This window comes from Trachurus trachurus (genome assembly GCF_905171665.1).
Source record: "Trachurus trachurus genome assembly, chromosome: 12".
NCBI lineage: Eukaryota > Metazoa > Chordata > Actinopteri > Carangiformes > Carangidae > Trachurus > Trachurus trachurus.
This window is the reverse complement of record NC_139908.1, coordinates 22,836,704-22,861,679: the sequence shown is the minus strand read 5'-3', so window position 1 is coordinate 22,861,679 and position 24,976 is coordinate 22,836,704. Positions and strand designations below refer to the sequence as shown.

Genomic DNA, 24,976 nt, shown 5'->3' with positions numbered 1-24,976 from the left:
GGTCTGGCAGTCACGCCAGGAATACACTGGGAACGGCCGCGACGCGATACGTAAGCGGGGCAGAGTGGAGTTTTTTAACTGCTACATAGGCACGGACGCGACGTGACACGGCTTCACTGTTTGTTGTTGCAGCTGTCAGCTTCATCTTGTCAAGCCTGCAGTAAATGAGTGCACTTTATGCATCTCAACACATTTTTACATCCCTCCTGTTAAAATGGATTGACAGTACCTTTTTCACAGGTAATTTGCTGACTATGTAGGGTTTGCAAGTGCAGACTATATTAAATGGTATCAATTAACTGTTTAACTACACAATCATGGATCCACAATGTAAAAACAAACAAACAACAAACCCCATAATGTTGCACTGCTAGCTTTGCCTCTGGTACATGAGACATTTATTTTAATCACTTTTAAACGTAATATATTCGTTTTATACACAGTTCTCTGTAGTTTTCTACCTGTTGGGGGGCCGCGTAGCCACGCGACGAGGAAATAAAATAGACCCGGCGCGAAAAAGAAGAGAAACGCCGCGCGACGGCCGCTGGAGTGCGCGTCGCTCACATGGCCGGTGGAGGAGCTTCCATTGACTGAATGGGCGCGAGCTGCTGCGGGTGTATTTCAGCCGTCACTCTGCTCTGCTGTAAGCCGAGGAGAAAACTTCTTGTATACTTCCGTGTATCCTACAAGCTTTATCCAATGAGGACAGAGAACAGCATGAAGGGCTGTGTGTGCAGCCAAGGGATGCGCGTGAATGTGGTGACGTAGGGACGAGGGCGGGGACTGTTAACTCCATCGGCTGACAAGAAGTTAGCCAAAACGGCCGGATCGCTTACTTCTGCTTTAATACAGGTTGGTCCAACATGGATGGAAACAAGGCTAATGGTTTTCTACAACCTGGTTACTTACTATTGATTAAACCTTATACGTTTCACATTCACACAGCTTTAAATTGTCTGGTTTATTTCATGTTCCTGGTTGTGGTTGTTTCACAACATCAGTCTGTAGTTTGAATCTGTATCTAAGTGCAAAACGAACCAGACACTGTGACAGAAAAGTCATGTTCACCTTAATAAAAGCTCTATCTTGTGCCAGGTGGCCACTTTAGGGCATCTGAGTGTGAGTGTCATGCCTGTCAGAGTCAGCTTTTTTACTTTGTTAGACGAGGCTCCACACTCACTCAGCTGAGCGGCGCTGCGCTATGTGCTCCCTTGGACTGGTGTTTGTCATAAATGGATCCTAGCCACTAGTGCCTCCAAATTGAGCCCCAGAAAAGAGGAGAGAGATGCTTGGTGTCAACAAGCTGCATCTTGACTTCTTGTCCCAACAGTGATTTCTTGGTTAAGGCAGAGGAGGACGGGCATCGGTGAACTATAAGAAACATGCCACAACAGCTCAGGAGGTAGAAAAAGAACAAAACCGAATATGATAAAGATATTTGATGTCATCTTGAAAGGCCACAAACTTTAACACCATCTGCTGCCAATAGAGGAATGCATTGGGAGAATTATTTTCATACAGCATGTCTTTATGTTAGTTCTTATGGAAGGATATTGATCATGATCTCATAACTGGAGGATTAACCTCACTCATCAAAGCCATTGATTAATGTCACAGTGTTGAGATCTTTGCAAGGCCATGCAGCAGCCAGGTACTATTTGAAATACATGTCATCATGAAAATGTATTTGTTCTCATTAGAGATGGTTTGGTAAAATTCAAGATTATTTTAGGCAGCCGTGCTCTTGAGGCACATTTTCATTTTTTATTTCAATGTCTTTTTGACATTAACAGTCACCCCAGAGTACAGACCTTAAAATGAATGGTGTTAGAATAAGGGGGCACACATATCCCCAAGTGTTAAACACGTTGTTATGAATTTCTTGATGATGGTTAGAAAATTAAAAGTGACTTGTGTTTCCTGTGCAGTAATGTTGTAAACAAAGTGAAACACAAATTAGCTTTGGAGGTTCATTAGGAGGTTGCATGATATTTCCACTCGCAACTGAGCTATTATCTGCTTCTATGTCAACATGAAGTCAAGTGACTTAATATACTTTTTTTTTTTTAATCGCCACAGGCGAAAATGAAAATGAAAAATAATATGTATTTTGTATTTGTTTGGAAGGATAACTAATTAAAAGTTTTGTGATGCCATAATTAGTTTTGGCCCTATATTCTTCCATGTATAAGGGAAAGTTGACAGGTGTATTTTGGGCATCATGATCACAGCAAATAGCAGGATGTAGGTAACCAATGAAGAACCACAGTAAAAACTAGGTGTGTGTTACCTTCTCATAGTAATGCAGGGGGGGTTAAGTGTTTGTTTGATTATTAGGCGTTGTGTTGGGACACTAATTTGACAATGACGTCACGTGCTGGTATAAGTAAAACAATGTGCTTGATTATCCTCCAAAAATATGAAGCTGCAGGTGACACGAAGCTGATTCATTATGATATTAAGTGTTTACTTTAATTACTGTCATTGATACTGCATGTGTATTATTGAATGAGCTTGAAGAAAATATTAAGGCAAATAAAAAACAACAACCATATTGTGCCCTGATGGTAGCAAATAGATATACCGTACTAACCTTTAGACAATCAAAGTCTATTCAAATTTAAATGCTAATATTAAACAATTATTAATAGCAACAGGCAGTAAAAGTTGTGTGAGCAGGAATCAGGGATGATATCCAGTAACAAACTATCTGTTTTATTATTCCTGTAAGCAGCAGTTCAGCTTCATAGAGGTTCAGGAAACCAAACAGATGCTATGATTACTGTAACAAACACTGAATAAAGTAGTTTTACAAAGTCAGTGTTTCACCTGTGCTGTACAAGTCATTATAGGGAATAGCTGAAGCTGCAGCTAATCTTTGTTTTGGCTCTTTCTCTCAAAACTTATGGGGTTTTTACCTGCAGCTGAATTATCCCCATCAGCAAACAGAAACACCCAAAAAGCAGTGTCACTTGGGAAGTGAGTCATTTATTAAAGGCTGCTCACCTGGTGCAACAGAGGCCAGCAGCGGCCTTGGTAACTGCAGCAAGGATGACAGACAAGAGGTTTAGAGAGGAAAAAGAAGCCGCTTCAGTTAGATGTTCACCATTGACACATGACGTCTTCAGCAGCTGGGACCTCAGCTGTCCAACATTTACTCTGCTTTATATCTGAAAGTTTAAGATCCTGACCACTGAACCAAAATCCTTCATCTGGTTTGAATATTTAGATGAAAAAAAGACCAATTGTAAGAAGTGTATGTGCCTTAAAATGAGATGTCCATTTTGAGCTTCTGGCAGACATCCTCATGAGTATGGGGGATATGACATCACTGACAAGCCCAAAGGACACGTACTGTTACCATCATTAAAAAAAAAAAGATTTCTCTTGGTTTGGGAAATGCTGGAAATATTTTTGTGTAGGCCTAGTGTGAGCTCAGGTGTGAGCTCTAGTCATTTTTAGACATTTTGATATGGAAAAGCGACACATTTTAAAACATGAATGTGTTGATAGATGATGCAAATATTTCTTTAAAAGTAGGCTACTTCCAGCTTGCAGTGAACAACATTTTTAGGAGGAACAGCTGCCTGTAACTTGAGAAGCAATAGATGATCTGTACGATATAATTGAAAAGCAGTTTAATGGGAAGACTTTCTTACAGACATAGGCTAGTTGTTTATAGAAGCATAACATGCTGTGTGTAGCCACTAGACTGTGGCTTAGGAGGTGGCAACGTACTGAAGAAAAAGCCTGATGATCTGCTGTGACGTACCTGACAGTCACAGATCTCTGCTCATTTGTGTCTTCCACTTATTTCTACAGCAGGAAACAGATTGCATCACCCACTGATTCCATCTGCCAGTCCGCACCGACCTGACATGGGTTAGCAGGTTTTCACATTATGGAGCAGGTCACATGACCTCTTTACAAGTGAAAAGATTAAACATGACAAAGTACTGGAGCAACTAGTTCAAACCACCTCTAAACGTCTTTGTAGACAAACAAGTGAGAATTTACTTTCATTAAAGACAGTCACTATGTTTTATGTGTGAACACTGCGAGTAATTAAAAGAAAAAGTGAAAATAACCGAGTGTGAGTGTGACAGCACTTGAACAGTAGGTTTTCAGGGGTGTGTTTAGTATTCACATCCTATATCAGTTAAAAACTACCAATTAAAGGAAATTTGAGTTGGACTGATGTGACACTATGGGAAATTAATTAATGAACATGAACAAAAATAAATCTTTACTTAAAATGCTAAATTCAAGGTCAGTGATGTATAGCCTATACACACATGGACAATGCCTTTGATATTGACCATTTGAGTACACTCTGCATCAGCAGTCATGATGTTGGAGATCTGGGTATAGGGAGCACAGCAGTGAGATACAAGTGAAATGGGGGTTTCCTCTGTAGGATGTCTGGGCTCAGCCTTAAAACCAGATCAGCTCTGGGGGAACATCTGGAGGAATTTCTAAGTGAAGCTGCTACTCCTTCATGCTGTTGAGGTGGTTGAGGCTTCTGGTTGGGATGCTTCCTGGGCTCCCTTCTTTGGAGGTTTTCCAGGCACATTCAAACAGGGTAGAAGGTTACGTTTCTCATCCGGCCAGAGAGAACCTCAGGAGGTGCTTGAAAGTGTTGCAGGAGCGATGTCTGCCCTATTTAGCCTGCGGTCACTGGAATCTGATAAGCAGAGGGAAATTTATGGATGTATGAATTTGCAACACCAGCGTTATCAAATTCATGGAAATGTTTTTCATGAATTTGCATTGAGCTCCCAGGGACACCTCACAGCTAAATCTTCTGATGGGTTGTATGATGCACATATCTCCCAGTGTCACTTCTTCAGACACAGACCAAGTCTGTTAGGCTGATGAGAATTAGCAGTGAAATGTCAGGATGAAAAAGCAATTATTCAAAGAAGGTATGAAAAGAGAGTGAGGAATTAACTGCACTTGAAAAATAATTGTCTTAAAGGGATAGTTCAACATTTTGGCAAATTGGCCCATTGCCATAATCCCTGTAGTTTTAGGAGTAGGTTTGTTACCTTTAATTGTCGGGGCAAGCTATTTTTAGAACGGCGGAGCAGAGCCGCAAGCGGCTCAGAGCTACGCTACGGAGGCTAATGGGATTTCTTGGTTTCCCTCATCAAACTCATCAAATACACAATCCAACAACTCCAAAAATTTGCCAAAATGTTGAACTATCCCTTTACGCTTCACAATTTTTAAATGGAAGTACTTTACTTTCCCGAACTCGAGAGAAAAATCTTGAGGACCGTCTGTTCCTGTGGACCAATAGTGTCCCAACTTCCCCAACGGGGCGGGCACCTTCTTATTTGCAGTTACAGTTGATTACACTTTTGTAGTATTGTTCTCCTTCGTTGACCTGATCTGTTATTTTTAACAGTGTATAGAAAAATCACAACTCTTTAATAATGTCCCTGCACTTTCTTTATTCTTATCTTCTCCCAGCAGCTGTTGATTGATCATCGTCATCGACCCCAATCTCCACGGAGACCTTCATCAGAACAATGTTTGACACAAATGAAGAAAGTGAGAGACCAACAGGCACCCAGATGATCCAGTATGTCATTTTATCTGACCGTGTCCAGGCCACAGCCGCTGCAACCGTCTCTTCATCAACCATCACATTCCTCCCATCAATATAAATGCAAATAAGACAGTCTGGTAACGCTGGGTGGATTGTGATTTAGCAGTAGACTGTGCAAAATAATGCTGCGAAAGGTCACTGGCTCATTAAGTTTGGCCGACTGCCAAGACCGAAACATAGAGAATAAGGGGACGAGCTGACTCGTCTGTGGACTGTAAAGAGCAACAATATTACGGTGCCATCTTAAGATATCCAGAGCTGCTGCTGCAGCGGGGAGCAGCTGCGTGATGCGTCAGATGTGATGAACCTGTTTTAAAGAACTGTGTGATCTTTTGTCATTCAATTCCCCAAGAATTGTTGTTTATTTATTTTTGTTTCTTTCTTTCTTTTATACTTTTTTTTTATTTTGACATTTGTCCTTCATTTTTGATAGATTTTTTTTTCTGATCCGAAGATGATTTGTTTTGTAAGTTTTATGATAATTCTCAAGTCTGAATCATGTGAATTCAAAAGGCATATGGGAACTGTTTGTGTGCATGATGAAGGACATATGACTTAAATTATTAATAGCTGGAAATGTCCACTGCATAAGGCATGGATGCACTTACATACACAAATAGCAGAATGTTACTACTGTATATCATTGAAAATCATTTTCCATTTTTGCTTTTGACATGTGTGTTTGATGGTACTGTAGTTGTCAGGTACCTTGACCAAAACAATACATCTCTATGTGCCTTGCATTTTCCAACTGCGTCGCAAGTCACTCAATTCCTACTGGAGACATAAATCTTTATATCACAAAATTGAATTATACTGTCGGAAACAGCATTTTTTTTTTCAAACAGGAGAGATTCACCAATATGAATCACCAGGAGGTTGGTGGACTTCTCTCTTCATTAACTCACCATTTATGGTGGTTAATTGATTTTACAACACACTGCGCATGTGTCGGCGTCCATGTCGCCCGTGAAAGAGCTCCCTTCAAACTGACTCTTTTACTCGATTTTACCCAATTTTAAGCCTTATTTTTACAATACAGTTATCCAGATTGCACGTCTTAAACCACACCGCTTAACCGGGTAAATAATTTCAGCCATCGGGCGAGGATTTTAACGGATTTTTACAAATCAAAGTCCTGCTCCGGCCGACCACCTCACCTGACAGCGTGGAAATAGCCTACCTGTCAGCTGTCAGTTTTCTACCTACAATGGCCTAACCCTTCATCAAGAAACAAAATCTACTGAGCCGAAATCACCGCAGTGGGCCTGTCTCAGGCCCCTGTCCGTAAGTTTCCTAATACTCAGCCTACCTTAACCACATTGTCGAGTTGATTTCTCCGCTGCGGGCTCCTACGGAGCCCTGGCATGTATGTCCCCGACCCCGCTCCGGCGCCTTGCACTCTTCTGCCAAATAGTTCCCTCAGAACTCCGCCACTGTCTGTCCACGTCTTGCTGGCTGTGTGTCTTTCCTGTTTTCAGCTCCACCGATGGCTCCATCTGAGACTATAAGTGCAGAGACCGTGGAGCTGAAGACCGAGCTCAGGTCCATAGAGCGGCTCATAGAGGAACTTCTTCAGCGGCAATCTGACCTGTGTTCCCGGCTGGCGCGCCTCGAGCCCTCGGTCGACCAGCCGCCTTGGATCGCTGCTCCATCTGCTGCTCCTCCTGATGTCTCCGGCCCGTCCTCGCCTCTTCCCCCCACCTGGACCTCGATAGTGCAAGGCACCAACCGTCTTTCCCTTCCCCTCTACGACCCCCCTGATGTTGACATCCCGCTCAGTAACTTTTTCTCCCCGCTCGCCGAGCCTGAGCTGCCCGATCACTCCCCCCCTCAGCCGGCCGACAGAATGACTGTGTCCCGGCGTGCGGCAAGAAAGCGCCGTGCACCTGTCCCTTCCATCTCTCCGTCGGGCTCCGCTTCCCCGACGGTCCCCGATGGCAAACGTCCTTGTCTGTCACTCGCTGACTCGGAGCCCTCCGTGTCCGCGCCGGGTTTCTCTGCTCCTTCACGAAAGTCACCTGTTGTTGTGCAGGCGTCGGACCAGGTGCGTAATCACGCAGCCCCCCTGACCGCGACCAGCTCGCACCTGAGATCAAAGCTTGCCGTCTACACTGATAACCTCGCTACAGCCCGACCGGAGATTTTAATTATAGGTGATTCAATCGTGAGATTTGTAAACCTCCCTGGTGCAGTAACTTACTGTCTCTCTGGAGGTAAAACGACTGACTTTATTGAACTAATCCCAGTACTCCTGGACTTTCATCCCTCAATTCACACAGTGATTTCACACTCTGGCACAAATGACGTCATGTCCAGGCATTCAAGTAAGCTTCACTATGACCTTGAGTCTCTGGCCACTACAGTTGAAAGCCTGGGGAGAAGGTTTATTTTGTCTGGCCCCATCCCCTCCCTGTCAAAAAGCTCTGAGCGTTTTAGCCGGCTCTTTAGCCTACACCAATGGATGGAAAATTTTTCTACTGCCACTGGTCTCAGTTTTATCAGCCATTTTGACTCCTTTTGGACCAAGCGGGTCTTGTTTAAATATGATGGGCTACATCTAAACAAGAGAGGAACTGGTGTACTTAGCCGGAACTTCATAAACTTCATTGCTTTTAACCTTAATTGATGGTTTCCCCAGCAGGCCCCTGCCCAGATCACTGGCGATTCATATAGCCTTGTCCCTGACAATGCGGGTCCTGCTGATGCCGATGCTGTCACAAATCCTGCTGTCCCGACTCATTCTTCAAACCTCTCAGTGTCATCTATTCCTGTTAGAATAACCAACAGGCGGCAGGCTATTTTTGGTTATACCTGTAATAGTCCACCTATAAATAATCTCATTTCTGTTCAAACCATCGCTCCAACTCCAGGATTTAAACCAGCTAAATTCTGCCTATTAAATGTAAGATCCCTGGCAAACAAGTCTTTTATCTGCCAGGACTTTATTTTAACCAACAAAATTGACTTTTTTATTGTCACAGAGTCCTGGATTAACCCTGATGATTGTTCGCCTCTTATTGAGTCATCCCCCCCAGATTACTTGTTTTTCCACCAACCTAGGTTGACTGGCCGTGGAGGGGGGCTTGCGGTAGTTCACAGAAATGATTTTAGCTGTTCCCGCCTCTCTCTAGGTCAATTTTCCACCTTTGAGAGCCTAGGGTTCATCTTAAAAAATAAATTACCTATTTTATGTGTTTTAATTTACCGACCTCCCAAATTTATCTCTGGTTTTATACAGGAATTCTCAGACTTTTTATCAGACATTATTCTAAAACATGACAGAGTTCTTATTGTAGGCGATTTTAATATACATGTGTGCTGTCCTACATCCTCACTTGCCTCTGAATTTATTAACCTTTTACAGTCTTTTAATTTAACTCAATCTGTGAAGCAGCCTAGTCATGTTAAAGGACACACACTTGATCTTGTGCTTTCTCATGGTTTCTCTGTGGACGATGTGAACATTGTTGATTTTGCAGTATCTGATCACAACGCAGTGTTTTTCACAGTTCCATCTCTCTGCCCTGATCCTAAACCCACCACTCTGATTCGCTCACGTCCCCTAAATTCCAGCTGCACTCATCACTTTTCGCAAGCCTTTACTGCTTCAAGATCATTTTTAAATCTTGATCAACAAAATCTTACTGTTGAAGAACATCTCAGTGTTTTTAACAACTCCTGCCTGAACATTTTAGACTCCATAGCGCCTGTCAGACTCAAAAGGCCAAAACCCTCATTCACACCCTGGATGAGTGAGGACTTAAGGATTCTTAAAAGACAATCTAGAAAAGCAGAGAGGAAATGGAAGAAAGACAAGCTTGGGGCCTCCCTTGTCTCCCTGAAATATCTTATGGCTCAATATCAGCACTCAGTCAAAGTGGCAAGAAACAACTACTTTGCCAAACGTATTGCTGAGCAAAGAGGAAACCCCAGAATTCTATTCAAAACTATAAACTCTGTTATTGCCCCCCCTCCCAACCAGCCAGATGACCCTTCTCCAGAGAGATGTGAAGAATTTTTAAACTACTTCAGTGACAAAATATCTATGATCCGGCAACAGTTCTGTACCGATGGCAGAAAGACTCTGGACGACTGCTGTCCAACCTCCACTCTCACACATTTCTCTGAAATCACTCTCTCAACCCTGGAGCATACTGTTGCACTTTCTAAATCCTCCACTTGCTCCTCTGACTGCATTCCTACCTGGTTTTTAAAATCAGTCTTTCAGACGGTTGGTCCGGATATTTTAGCTATTATAAATTCGTCTCTCACCTCAGGTATCTTCCCATCAAATTTTAAACATGCTATTGTTCATCCCCTTTTAAAGAAGCCATCCCTTGATCCTTCTGTTTTAAGTAATTTTAGACCTATTTCAAAGCTCCCTTTCTTATCTAAGATTTTAGAAAAAACTGTTTCTACGCAACTAATTTCTTTTATGAACAATAATCAGCTCTTTGAAAAATTTCAATCTGGCTTCCGCTCCCTACACAGTACCGAGACAGCTTTGGTCAAGGTTTCAAATGACCTACTGCTCACAAGTGATTCAGGCCATTACTCAATTTTAATTCTCCTTGACCTCAGCTCAGCTTTCGATACGGTGGATCATGGTATCTTGATTAGCCGTCTGAAAAATTTGGTTGGAATCAGTGATGTGGCGCTCGACTGGCTTACTTCATACCTTTCTAATAGGTCCTTCTCCGTCATGCTTGGGGACTCTTCCTCCTCTAGGGCTCCTCTTGTTTGCGGGGTCCCGCAGGGGTCCAGTTTAGGACCCCTCCTATTTACAATCTACATCCTACCCCTTGGGGAAATTATTGAGAAGCATGATGTCAATTTTCATTGTTATGCTGATGATACCCAGCTGTATGTACCTTTAAAACCTGGCTGTTCTGATATGTCTTGCATAACGTCTTGTCTTGCTGACATCAAAGAATGGATGTCTAGCAACTTTTTGCAGTTAAATGACACAAAGTCAGAAGTGCTCATTGTCTCCCCTGCTGGCTCCAGCACGAGCACTGTGTTTCTCTCTTCTAGTCTGGGTGCTCTGTCCAACAGCGTTCACAAAGAGGCCCGTAACCTGGGTGTCATCTTTGATTCCGAACTCTCATTTGATACTCAGGTTACCAAGGTGCTGCAGTCCTGTTTCGCACAGCTAAGACAGTTGACCAAAATTAAACCCTTCCTTTCCCATATTGATTTAGAAAAGGTTATCCACGCCTTCATTTTTTCCAGGCTAGATTATTGTAATGCTCTGTATTCTGGTATTAGTAAACGCAACATTCAGAGACTACAGTCTATCCAAAATGCAGCTGCCAGGTTTTTAACAGGTACCAAAAGAAGTGACCACATCACACCAGTCCTTGCAGTTCTTCACTGGTTACCTGTGAGTTTTAGAATTGATTTTAAGATTTTACTGCTTGTCTTTAAAGCCTTACACGGTCTGGCTCCTGCCTATATTGTAGACATGCTGGCCCCCTATGAGCCAGACCGGAGCCTGAGGTCCTCTGGTAGGGCCCTCTTACATGTTCCCAAAACTCGCTTGATCACCAGAGGGGACCGGGCTTTCGCTGCCCGGGCCCCTCGGCTCTGGAATGCCCTGCCTGGGGATCTCAGGCAGGCAGACTCAGTGTCCTCTTTTAAATCACTTCTTAAAACTCACTTTTATCGTTTGGCCTTCTTAAACTGATTCTCTTTTACTATTGTTGTGACTCTTTTTATTTTGTATTCCTGTATTTTAATGTTGTTTTATTGTTATGTATTTTAATATGCATCAATTGTTTTATTGTTAAGCACCTTGTAACTTTGTTTTGAAAGGTGCTCTACAAATAAAATTATTATTATTATTATTATTTACTCTCTCTGGTCAACATTATGTATTTATTCATGCATAATGAAGATCATACATTACAATACACTTTGTATGCACTGTCAATGGTGCATGGGTGTATCACTGAAATACACATCAATACAAACAATTGATTTGGTTCATGACCTGCAAAACTAATTACATTCCCATCAGCCTCTGCTGTACTAAGGTTATTATAATTACCATTATTATATTATTTGGCTCAAAGCACATCCTCATCAAGCTGTTAGTCTGACTGTACATGCTATATAAAGGATATAATCCCTGCACTGGTCCTCAATGTTGGCATAGGTTGTAATTTACAAGGTGCAGTATCATCCAGGATTTGTACATTTTAATTACATGAGGTCTGGTTTGGATGTTCAAGGTACAGAGTAGAGGATATTCCAAATGATTTATGTGGCTTTCACATCTTTATTATCCCAAGAGCACAAGCCCTTTTGCATTTACAGGAACACACAACTTTAGACATACAACAACATAGTCAGTGTGTTCTTCCTTCTCTCCAACACCTTTGTAAGTTTTAGAGCAGACACGAACACAAAGTCATGTATTTATAACGTTAGAGGACATTAAATCTACATCCTAACTCTAACTATAGCTACGACTTGACGCACCCTATCCCAAACCTTAAATCAAGTTCTCACCCTGAAAGAGATTCGATTAATGATTTTGTCCCTGCTGAGAAATCGGGTCCCCACACCGTGTTTATGTGAACAAATTAATGTCCCCACAACATGAGGTAACACAAGTACACACACAAACACACAAACAGATGGATACCTCCTGCTTTGCACTTAATCGTGGTGGCTAAACTCCAGCCCCAATCAAACAGTCCATTTAAATGGCAGACCTTTCACCACTTGAGGGATAATTACCCTCATTATTCTATTGATGAATTGGCACCTGAAAAATCCCTTTAATGTTTAAGCCTCTTTGTATTTTGAAGCAGCAACACACCTCCTCTGCTGCATAAAGCAAAAAGTTCTCTCTCTCTCTCTAAAAAAAAAAAAAAAAAAAGGTTTTAATGACTGTGTGGGTGCCGGTTCATCCTGAGGAAAACCTAAAAGGTCTCTCAATGCCAAAGAATGGTGGAAGAAAACTAAACTCCACCTGCCTCCCTGAGCTTTTAAAATATCAGTGCAACAATACTCTCATCACCTGTTGAACCCCACGACTGTCAGTGTAAAACATGGAAAGAAAGATGAAGTATTTCTCAAATATCAGAGAGCTGTAGGTCTTTATTCATTCATACCAGCCCCTCCTTCACTGCCCTTTCCCACAGAGGTTTCACTAGCACGGCAGCCGTCCTCATTTGTTTTGCAAACTAATTCAGGGCTATCAGCAGCCAGGCCGATTAATTAGGCAATCAGCAGGGAGGAGAGGGAGTTTGTCACAGCGAGGTCACTGCATGAGGTGTCCATTATTCTCATCTCCCACTCAGGTGTATGTAAACCTCTCACTGTTGGCCTTTATAAGTGAAAGTAAGACTGATCCACAGTGTAAATGTCTGGAGATGAAGATTACACTGCAGCTGTTGTTCCTGCTGGCTCCACATTCTCACTTCAGAGAAGCTGGAACAAGGAGATTTATTGAAAAATTATTGAAATAATCACTTCTGTCTGATCACTATCTTTGATTAACTTCATTCAGCGCAAATCAAAACATTGAAGCGAACTTATTTTGAGACATTGGAGACCAGGTTTAATTTCCTGCGGCAGTGTGTTCAGACCGGATGTTTAAAAAAAAAAACAAAAAAAAACTGTGATGTGCAGGAGAAGAGGAGGGAACTGCTGCATGTAACATTAGAAGGACAAAGACAAGTTATTGTTGTTTGTCCAGTGCATCTAGGTCAGCAGAAGCAACATGGATGTAACATAAGGCTCAGAAATTAGGTTTAACCCTAATTGCAATTTTTCTTTCTCTGACATCAGAATCAAACCTGACCCACACAAACACTGAGTATTTCCAATTGTGTGATATCCACCGATGTCATTTCATCTCTCAAATCAATATAAGAATCACAGGAAACAATCCATGTGCTCTGCTGCTCCCTTTAACTGACAATGCTTAAGAATCAGTGGGTTTTAAAGTTTCCTCCGTCTGTATACATGTGGTTCCATCTTTTTTAATGTGGTTGGATATAATCAACAGAGTATCTTACAGTTTCTATTGAAACATATGTATTGTAATATTTAGCTGAAGCCAATTTACACATATGCTACATGCTACATCCATAAAAATAAATAAATAAATATGAACATTTAGGACTTAACAGATTAATTAATAATAATGCATCATTATGGTAATTTCCACATTTTATTAATTGAATGTTTAGGAGATTTTCCTCTGCAGTGTTGGGCCTCAAATTTGAATTTAAACTGACTTCAGATCAAATAGTAAAAATCAAAATACATTAAGAAATTTTTCTGTAGTCCATGTTTTTAATCTGTGATATTTCTAATATATATTGTAAGGGGTGGGACTTAGTCGTCCCATACAGATGTTGTGTTCTATTCCCCCCGCCCCCTTTATTGGTGTATTTGACAGTACATTGTACAGGAATCTGCTGCTCTCTGCTGGCATTTTAAATAAACTACAGTCGTCTAACACCACTGATGTGAGTTAAGAGTGACCACACATTATGATATACAAAATACAAAAAATGTTGTTCACCAAATAATCTTCTTTAACTTTTCTAGCATATTTTCTTTCTATTTTTTGGTTATCTATTCATTGATTGATGAAGATAAACTAGACTGACTGATGAAGACTGATATTGTAACTGGTGGTATCACAGTGGTGGTTGCTTCTCAAGAAGGCTCTGGGTTTGACTTCTTGGTTCAGTTTGCATGTTCTCCCTGTGCCTGTGTACGTTCTCTTCAGTTTCTCCAGCTTCATCCCTCAGTAAAAAGACATGTACATGTACATTCACTGGATTGGAGACTCCACATTGCCCTTGGGTGTGAATGTGAGTGTGTGAGGTTGTTCATCTCTGTATGTACGACCCTGTGATAGACTGAGAATAGTCTTGGGTGTACCCCTCCCTCATCCTGTGTAAGCTGGGACTGGCTCCGCTCCAGCCCCCCATGACAGATAAGTGGTAACCCAACACAATTAACAGAAGATGAAACATTATCATGAGCGACAGCCCTACAAAAACACCCACTAAACTGTAGTTAAAGGAGTCAGTAATGTCTCAGTGACAGTTGCCTGTGTTGATAGCTCTCTGGTCTTGGCAGCATCTCAGATCTAAAGCTGCAGATTCTCATGTGACCACAACATCCAGATGCCCAGTCATGCTCTCTCACTGTATTTGTTACTGTTTTAAACAGTAACAACTGTTTTAAACTTGACATATCATTTACACTAATAACTTAACAGTAAAAGTAATTCATCACAATGTGTTGCTTTGTATTTGTGAAGTTGCCTAAAAAATGGTTTAACAAGCAGCTGATCTGTTTTACAGTCTGCAGTGTGAATTAAGTGCACATTGTACTAGAGAGAGTCAGCTGCATACATTTACATTTTGAGGCCACTTGCAAAATTGACCTGAACTCTATTTAAACATGAGAGCAAAATCCCAGATCTGTCTACTCCAAAGTCGTCCAAAATCCAGTCAGTGACTGCTACAGCCTGTGGCTCTACAGAGGGACAATTCAGGAGCTGCTCATTTAATGTCACACATCAAATAATGTCATAGCCTGTAATGATTGACAAGACACTGAGACTAAACATAACCCAATGTGGGCAGTTTGGGTGAAACTGTCATTCAGTCTGTCTATCTATGCTAAACACTGGGGCACATTGAAAGGAAAGGACACGTCTTTCTGCTGGTTTTTGTCTAAAGGGAAAAACAAAAAAAGAGAGAGCATCGATTGCAGAGAGAACATAGTTTGTTATTTTGTCAATAAAAACAGTGTGGCTATGGGATCCTTCAATCTTTCATCAACGGCCAAATGAAACCAGTTTGTTTGCATTTGACCCTCAAGGTATGTGCAGTGAAATACAGTAATGTCATAAGTTCACCTTCAGAAATGTTCAGATGAAGTGTATCAAAAACTTTACTCCTCATAATAATATCAACATTCACTAATGGACTTTAACGTAACTTGTCTTTAAAATCATTTCAGTATTTTCAAGCTCTGTGTGCTCCCTCTATGTATTTTTCTTACAACATATTATTATACATAATAAATACTAAATTAAAAATAAAAGTTAAAAGTATCTTTAAGTGGTGTCAAAAACAGAACTAAATCAGTTACTGCAGATGAAATGTGTCTAATGTGTGTTGGGTGCACTCAAGACCCAAATAAATATAATTTAAGAATTGAATGTACATATAACACAGTCTTAATTTGTGGTATGACATAAATTTTCATCAGCCATGTTGAGTTGGACACCCACCCCACCCTCCTCCTTTTTCTTGGGAGAAACAGAAAGACACCCTTTTCTCTCCCTTCATTGTTTTATTTTGCTTTGATGACTGATTGATTATTCATTTGCTCATAATCTTTGATCATGGGTGTTCTGTAAACTTAGACCTGATACTGATACATTTCAGCTGATTATATTCATGATACTCAGATCCTATGACCAAAAGGTGAGAACAAAGATTCTGTGACTACTTAAATGTTCATTTTTCAACAGCATCAAGTTTTAGTGACCCCTGGAGACACTTCCATTGTGTTAATATAACATCATATACGTTTTCTGAATTTGCTCTTAAAAAAGTCTTTTGCACCTTCACCAGCTCAGCCCAACATTTTCCATCTGAGACTCAGACTTGGAGGTGCCCACTGTGGTCCTGACTGCTTTACACCCCCTGAACACTGGAGGTTACATTCAGGTGAAGCTATAAAGACTACATTATCTGCTGAAAGCAAAATTCCTCTCCTCTCCTGCAGCGAACTCCAACACAGTGGTGCTCAACCAGAGGCTTGTCTTTATTCCCACACCGTGGGCACTGGGAATCAATATGTTCATGTCAATGTCCCCACCTTCATTGCACCTACTCCAGTGTCCATCCCCATGAGGGAACCAGAAGTGCTAAACTGCAGCACTCTGAAAACATCATGTTGTTTAAAATGTAATAGGGTAACTGGCTATTTTTGCACTGTGTGGTCAAGACAAAGCCTAACAATGACTAAAAGGGACAACAAAAGGAGGTTTCATCATCTGAGAAGCATGCAAGTCTGTCATACCAAAAACTTACTGACATGACTAATAATTACACAAACCAGGAAGTTTGTGTTTGAGAATGATTAAACATGAAGTAGCAAGGAAGGCCATTGATTAATGTATACTGGTATTTCTGTTTATTGTGCTTCATGGATTTATAGATAATCAGTCAATGTGTTAGTTGGTTAGTGTTCAATCGTGCTGTATTCTTTTAAATCTGCTGAGAAGCAGCAGACCACTCTAAATGTGTCTACTGTCCTCTGCTGGCATGGAATAATAATTACAACTAAATGAAACATTTATGATTTAATTCATTGTGGATTGAACACAAAAGTAAAATAGAATAATTAAAAAAAAAAGATATAGTGCACACAGAGAGAGCTCACAGCTATACTAATTTATTAACAGCTAACTATTAAACTACAAAACATTATATAAATGAATGGATGAAGAAATGAATGAATGAATGAATTTATTTTGAATGAACATGTCTAAAATGAAAAAAATAAAAATAAAATATGAGTATCATCAAATTATAATATGCACAAGTTCGAAAAAAGGAGTAGGAAGAAGTATGCACTTTCTAAAAAAAAATCCCACCCCTTTCTACTCATCATGGTTTATAGGTTATAACTATCTACTACATAAATATCCATATCAATATACTGTATAGCCTATACGATACTACATAAATATCACAGAACGTGATATAAATTAAAGAAGGCTATGAGAGAACATAATTAAAATTTACCAAAAATGTTCTACCACTTAATTCTGTTACTCAACTTCTTGTTGTTGTCACTGCTCTTACTTTGTCTATGATGCAGCAGCCATCCTGTGAGGTTTTGAACGTTGCTCAGTCATGGTGTAGCCTCGCCCCCAGGCTCTCACAATCACCTACAGTCACAGGAAGTCTCTACACACACACACACACACACACACACAGCAGCTGTCCACAGAGAGCACCGTGCACCGAGCTGCAGCTACACAAGTGTTTGTGGAGATAAACACGCTGAAAGGAATACAATGACTAGAGTCAACCTGTTGAGACTGATAACATGTAAGTAAACTCTGACATCAGCATGCTGCTTCATTAGCCTCTGTTTCTGTTGGTACAGGTATTTGTTTTAGTGTAAATGTTGTGAACAGCTATTTTTCACAAGTCAGTTTTTGAAATTGTAACAGACAATTCATGTTTAAAAAGCAGTTTGAAAAGTGTGTTTTTGAAGATAATGCCATCATTTTCCATTTCTGTGTTCGTGGAGCCCTAAACATATAGTTTCATAACAAGAAGAGAAAGTATATGAGATATATAACTGGCAGTTTGTGACTTAGGCTCTGTGAAACCTGTAGCCTACTGTAAGTATCGTATCTGGATAATGTGTTACTACAGTCCTTATCTCTGGAGTGGATCAGGAGGAAATAAACCTGAACTTTTTTAGAAAACTAACACTTAACACTGAGCTGAGTAGTGAAGACACTGAGCCCTTGGATGCATCATCCTAGATTGCTGACCTATTTTTCTGTTCACTGAAACACAGGTGACTAAACTCTTTCATACAGGTTCTGCTCGGATCTTGACTCTTATACTTATTCAAAGAGTGATCAGAGCAAATGAGTGATGAAAATAAGGGTGATCTTTTAAATTCACCAGTATCAAATGATTGATGGTTCCTGTATTTTTGTGGGATTTGAAAAATGTTGAATTATAACCAGTAGGCCTACAACATTGTACAGTCAAGCCTTTAATGTGAAGCCATGCTCTGAACTCTTATTTTCAAGGCTGCCCTGGTGCAATAATATAATTGTTCTCTTACATGTGGTTTTGTTTACATGTAGCTATATGTGAATGTAGCACTTCACTCAGCCTGTTACTGATGATTTTCATAGTAGTTATATATTAAGTGTTGTATTATTACTGCTGAATTAATTCACACTAATTGGTTTTTTAACCTAATACTAGCTTCACATGTTGGTCTTAGCTAGCTGGTTGTCAAATTCACACATTAAAAACAGATGATTTTTTTTTCTTAAGCCAGATGAGCTGAACCATCAGGATCCTGTGTCAAGCACCAAAAACTCTCAATAGCCTACATTTTCCATATCATGACACAATACTATCCATTACTATATAGGCTAATTGATAGAATTGGTTTGCTAGATTCTCTGAGGTAAACCCCACAATCTGATTTGTGCTACAAAAAATGTTATAAGTTTGTAGTTTCCAAGCCCCAAGCAAGATTTTCACAGGCTGAGTAAGATTCTCTACCAATTGTAGCTTAAAGCAGAAGTAAGTGGAATGTTTGTGTTAATATAAGTCTTAAATAGTTATATTTTCCGACAGCAATCACGTAGGCTATAGAGTGTTTGGTCCGAAACACGGGTCTGTCAGTCACTCTGCTCTGCTGTAAGCCGAGGAGAAAACTTCTTGTATACTTCCTTGTATCCTACAACCTTTATCCAATGAGGAGAGAGCACGGCATGAAGGGCTGTGTGTGCAGCCAAGGGATGCGCGTGAATGTGGTGACGTAGGGACGAGGACCAATAGATCCATGACGAGGGCGGGGGCTGCTAACTCCATCGGCTGACAAGAAGTTAGCCAAAACTAGAGCATGACCGGATCGCTTACTTCTGCTTTAACTGCTTCATCAAAGCTTTGGGAACCATGGTCTTTAGCTCAAATACTGTTTGTCCTATTGTGCAGGTCTGCTGCTGAGCCATACAGTCGTTGGTCAGGAGGACAACACCCCCAGTACCATCACCTTCAGCAACACCCCCGCTACTTCATCTGGCTCCACCATCACCACCCTCAATTCACCTGCTACCACCATCGTCTATTCCACCAGCATCCACCCCACCACTACCCCACCTAGCACCAGCATCGACTCCACCACCACCACCACTACCCCACCTAGCACCAGCATCGACTCCACCACCACCACCACTACCCCACCTATCACCACCACCGACTCCCCCACCACTGCTAGCCCACCTAGCACCACTTCCAGCGACTCCCCCACCACTGCTAGCCCACCTAGCACCACTTCCAGCGACTCCCCCACCACTGCTAGCCCACCTAGCACCACTTCCAGTGACTCCACCAACACTGCTAGCCCACCTAGCACCACTTCCAGTGACTCCACCAACACTGCTAGCCCACCTAGCACCACTTCCAGCGACTCCCCCACCACTGCTAGCCCACCTAGCACCACTTCCAGCGACTCCCCCACCACTGCTAGCCTACCTAGCACCACTTCCAGTGACTCCACCAACACCACCAACACCACCACTGCTAGCCTACCTAGCACCACTTCCAGTGACTCCACCAACACCACCAACACCACCACTGCTAGCCAACCTAGCACCACTTCCAGTGACTCCACCAACACCACCAACACCACCACTGCTAGCCAACCTAGCACCACTTCCAGTGACTCCACCAACACCACCAACACCACCACTGCTAGCCAACCTAGCACCACTTCCAGTGACTCCACCAACACCACCAACACCACCACTGCTAGCCAACCTAGCACCACTTCCAGTGACTCCACCAACACCACCAACACCACCACTGCTAGCCTACCTAGCACCACTTCCAGTGACTCCACCAACACCACCAACACCACCACTGCTAGCCTACCTAGCACCACTTCCAATGACTCCACCAACACCACCACTGCTAGCCCACCTGGGTCCACCATCAGCAACCCCACCACCAGTACCACATCTGGCTCCACCATCAGCGCCACCTCCAGCGAATCCACTAGCACCATCACCCCCACCACTAGCCCACCTAGCTCCACCACCAGTGTCTTACTTACCACCACCACGCCAACACAAAGCACCACACTGGATCAGGAGGGGCATAAGTCCGAAGCTCTGAGCTCAGGTACAAAGCACACAATTGATAATTTTCTCCTTTACATTTTTTTTTTTTTTTTTTTTTTTACATATATATTTGCTGTTGTAAACACAACACATACATGGGAGGATAGATTAGCTGGATAGGATAGCTGTTTCTGTATTTTGACAAAAACCCATGAGTGAGCACAATGCCCTTCAGACTTACTGTTTTTGACTCAGATTTACAAGCCAACACGAGCTGTTTGTCATCCACAGATATGCAGCCTAGACTTTTTGATGTCAAAATATATCGACAGTAGGCTAGCCTATGATGTGTTATCTCACAAAAACTTGAACTATACTTCTAGACATAGGCCTATCTGCCCTAAATAAGAACACACACAGCTCCCAGCAAGAGTTTGAACTTTGAACTGCGTGTATGCAAGAACCATAAAGTGTTTCCCTCTGGTCATTATATCTGTTAGCTCTGATAATGTGAGTCAGATATTTTATTGCAGTGGTTCATGAACTTGAATACCTATAGGCAAGATGTCCTGGTAAAATTTTGAAGAAAATATAGGCTAATTGTTGATTAGCATCAGAAATCAGTCAGGCATTTTATTATAAGCCTATTTATAATAAAATGCCTGACTGATTTCCATTTAAAATAGGCCTATATTTTGTCTGTAATTATACACTTTCAGGAGCTCAAGAATATTAATGGTGTGAAATCCATGCAGGAAAGTTCTGAAAAAAAAAAAAAAGTTTTATCACTTTACTCCTTTCAGTAGGCTAACTTAAGTTTGCTGTTGCTCCAACTTAGTTCAAACAGTTTGTTGCATGATGAGTTCAAGGTAGATAATCAGCAGGAAAAAAAGGCAACAATAAACGTGCCATTGATTAAGATAAGGTCCCACGATTTGCTAAAGCATCCGGCTGAAGAGTCATCAGATCCTTATGATGCTCTTCCTGCTTCCTGTTAGAACTCATCAAAGCATCTGACCCTTGACAGCCAGACAGAAAACTTTAACTCTCACCTCTGAAAGACGCTTCATTTCTCCAGGTCACATTTATCAACTGATTTATGCTTCTAGATAAGAGGGGTGATGTGGAGTGCAACATTTATCTTAACATTTTCCTGGAGCTGAGTCACAGACCGTCAGAAGGGTGTTGTTCCAGTTCCCCACAAAGAGATTACTAATTAATGCTGAAGCTCAAAGTTCACTGTAGTCTGTTGTGGAGGACGTGATATTAAGGCAATGGTGCAATGTGGAAAAAAAGGGCCCACACAGTCTCACCTCAAACAGAGTTAGGGATTTACCAGGAGAACCAGACTAAAGTCAGGAAGTAGGCTACAGTCAGCCTGGACATGTGATGTAAGGCTCAAACCAACCAGGGGACTATGAAGTGTGTTTAATGAAGTCTCCACTTGCATCCTCATGAAACCCCTGGTTGTTTTAACACGTATCTAGACACTATAACATTAAAAAGTGAATTACTTAATAGGCTACTTAACAGATATACATTGTTCAGCATTATGTATAGGGTACAGATTGTGTAAAGGAAGAAAGAATGAAATGAGGTAGGCTATAAGAAATTGAGAAGGGAAGTGGTTTGAAATACTCTGGACTAAAACACATGTTTAACCAACAGTGGATTAATGGATATTATCAGACTATTAATGTATCTTTTCTTTCTCTGTTTCTCTCTCTTTCTCTCTAGGAAGCGTCGCAGCCATCATTATTTTCTTCATTCTATTTGTCGTTTTAGTGTTAGGAGGACTGTACTACTACAAGATCCGGTGAGTCCACATCAAAAAACCTAAAACTACAACTTGTACAATACAAGACATCCATACTACCTAGGGCTGTCAATCCCACTGTCCCCTTGTGCCTATTAGCAAATGTAGCTAACGATCTAAACACATAATGTACAGTAAAGTAATCTGTAGCTCCAGCCATTGACAAGAAAACAACAACAACACTGCAATTTGAAAAAATCCACAATACGACCATACATCAATAGTTAAGTGATCATTCTCAACCAAGAACTCAACCAAACATTTAGCCAATATCTGAAGCCCTTTCACCAGTTACCTCTGTTTGCCTGTTCACCATGCACCACAGTAAATTGATATACCAAAATCTAAATATACCTACTTAATAACCTATTTTCACCTCTATAAATAACTGTTTTATTTATTTACTATGGTGATTGCATGTATATTCAATCATTCTATCTGTGTACCTCTTTTTCTTTTCATATTGCTCTTTGATTTCCTCCTATATGATTATTGTATCCTCTGCTACGTGTTCGGTCCGATCTGTCTCACTGTTAAACTTATTACTTACAAAAATATTCTTTACCAATGAAAAGTTTGGATTAATTATTTATTCAATCTCTTATTTATTAGCTACCTTTTTGCCATTAGTACAGCTCATAGCACTGGCAAATAAGTCAACAGTGTACTAGTGATTGATGAATGAAAATAGCCTAATTCAGCTGTTCTTCATTGTGAATACATTTAGTGTCATTACCTTTGTTACCTGTCTGTCATATTACTGTAATGAATTGATGTAAATGTAAAGGACTGACCCTTTATTTCTCTCCTCTTAATCTGCTTTGTTATCTCAGACGTAGGTCCTACGGTCCTCTACTGGACAGTGACTTCAACACCTATGAAAACTTCAGCAACCCCATTTATGACCCATGAATCTTAACCTTTGACCTCTGACTCTTGATGTGACCCCCCCCAAAGTCCACACTCTGATCAGATTCTGTTTACATAGTGTGTGTGTGTGTGTGTGTGTGTGTGTGTGTGTGCGTGCGTGCGTGCGTGCGTGCGTGCGTGCGTGCGTGCGTGCGTGCGTGCGTATGTGTGTGGGTTTGTGTAATGAGTTCTGGACAATCACATTTTATCAGTGGGATATGTGTTTTGATATCTTGATTACACTGAATTGCAAAACAAATGTGACACTTCTCTTGATCTTTGCTCAAATTTTTTCATTATTATTATTTCTGGGTGTATATATATAGAGAGAGAGAGGTTTTCTCCTGGTTGCATCAGCACAGTGCATGGCCATATAAAGTGTTACAGCTTAAAACACAGACAAGACGGCCATGTTTACCAGAGGTATGACCAGTCTTACAGGATATTTGTGAAAGAAAAATGTTTTACATCCAGCAAGTTAGATGTTGATGACTGTATGTGAACTCAAGATGTTGAATATGGACCTGACAATGGAGCATACAAATTTCAAAACTACATCAGCCAGCTGAACTTTCTGTAAGTGAAGAGAATGACGAGGACACTTTACCTGCTTAGGTGTCTTTGAGCAAAACACTGAATCCACTTGTGTGTCAAGATTTGTTGTCACTCTTGAATGTATTTATATGAAGAATAATGTGACAGTGATGCTTCTGTTTGAATCTGAAGTGACAGTATTGTATTGTATTTTGCATTTATGTGATACAAGAATAATGTGGGTGACTTTGATGGTCATATAGAGAAAGGTTCTGTGGCAAACATACACAGAAGTATTTTGATGTTTTTTAGGGATGAATATGTGAAATGTGTTGTTCAGCCATGGTCCAGGTCCTATGTTAAACACACCAACAACTAGTGGACGGATTCCCATGAGAATACAGATGTTCATGTTGCCCAGAGGGTTAAGCCTAATCACTCTGACAGTTTCATCACTTTTCCTTCAGCACTACCATGACATTCATGTAGCTTTGTGAAATGTCTCAACAACTGTCTGATAAACTGGTTCTACCTTTAATTTGCCCTGTTAGATTTTTAACTTTAACCCTTTTGTGACTGCAGAAATTGCACTCAATTTTATTTTAGTGACATCAATCATCAAGTCAAAGTTTCACTTTGACCAAAACAATGGTTTGTGACCAGATACCTGCAAACTAACTGACTCGTCATCATTTGCTGTACTTTGTGTTAAGTGTTTCTTAGTAAATATCAGCATGCTGATGGGTGACGTAATTGATATCACGTTAGCAGCATTGTTGTCACTGTGCCTAAACAGCCACACAGAGCTGCTGGCTATAAAGTGTTTTCTTGTTCAAAGTTTTTTTATCCTTGTGCTGGAGCTCATGTGAGGCTGGATTTGAATAACAGAAATAAAACCTCTGAGATGTATTGGCAGTTTTTGTATTGCTGCTGTGGCTGCTCATAAATGTAAATAAATGTAAAAAAAAAAAAAAAAAAAAAATCCCTACACCCACGCATTACATCTTTTGTATCAAACACATAAAATAGAAAACATCATGTTGCGATTGAACAGACGTGTGGAAGTCCCACAATCAGGAGGCTTTACTGCATCACACAGTTAGCTTAGCCTCCTAGACTGCTTGGGCTAACCGAAGCAGGACAGTGACGCACTCTCCAACTATGAACGTAATTATATGACTCCTGAATGTTTGCACAACATTAGTTGTTGGCATTAGGTTGT

At 40.9% G+C, this 24,976-nt stretch overlaps 1 protein-coding gene across 1 annotated transcript; it reads left to right on the top strand.

Annotated features, from left to right (window-relative positions):
* The first annotated feature begins 17,636 nt into the window (after positions 1-17,636).
* LOC310995133 (uncharacterized protein) lies at positions 17,637-23,257 on the top strand. Its single transcript, XM_083984060.1, has 4 exons — positions 17,637-17,724; positions 19,369-20,556; positions 22,233-22,311; positions 23,145-23,257. Exons 1-4 carry the CDS (start codon positions 17,691-17,693, stop codon positions 23,221-23,223), a joined length of 1,380 nt encoding a protein of 459 aa, XP_083840186.1. The 5' UTR covers positions 17,637-17,690; the 3' UTR covers positions 23,224-23,257.
* The last annotated feature ends 1,719 nt before the right edge of the window (positions 23,258-24,976 follow it).

Bases quoted from the DNA above. Each gene is read 5' to 3' on its own strand.
- LOC310995133 (XM_083984060.1), top strand. From the start codon at position 17,691: ATGACTAGAGTCAACCTGTTGAGACTGATAACAT. The intron at 17,725-19,368 runs GTAAGTAAACTC...CCTATTGTGCAG, and splicing joins CCTGTTGAGACTGATAACAT to GTCTGCTGCTGAGCCATACA. The intron at 22,312-23,144 runs GTGAGTCCACAT...TTGTTATCTCAG, and splicing joins CTGTACTACTACAAGATCCG to ACGTAGGTCCTACGGTCCTC.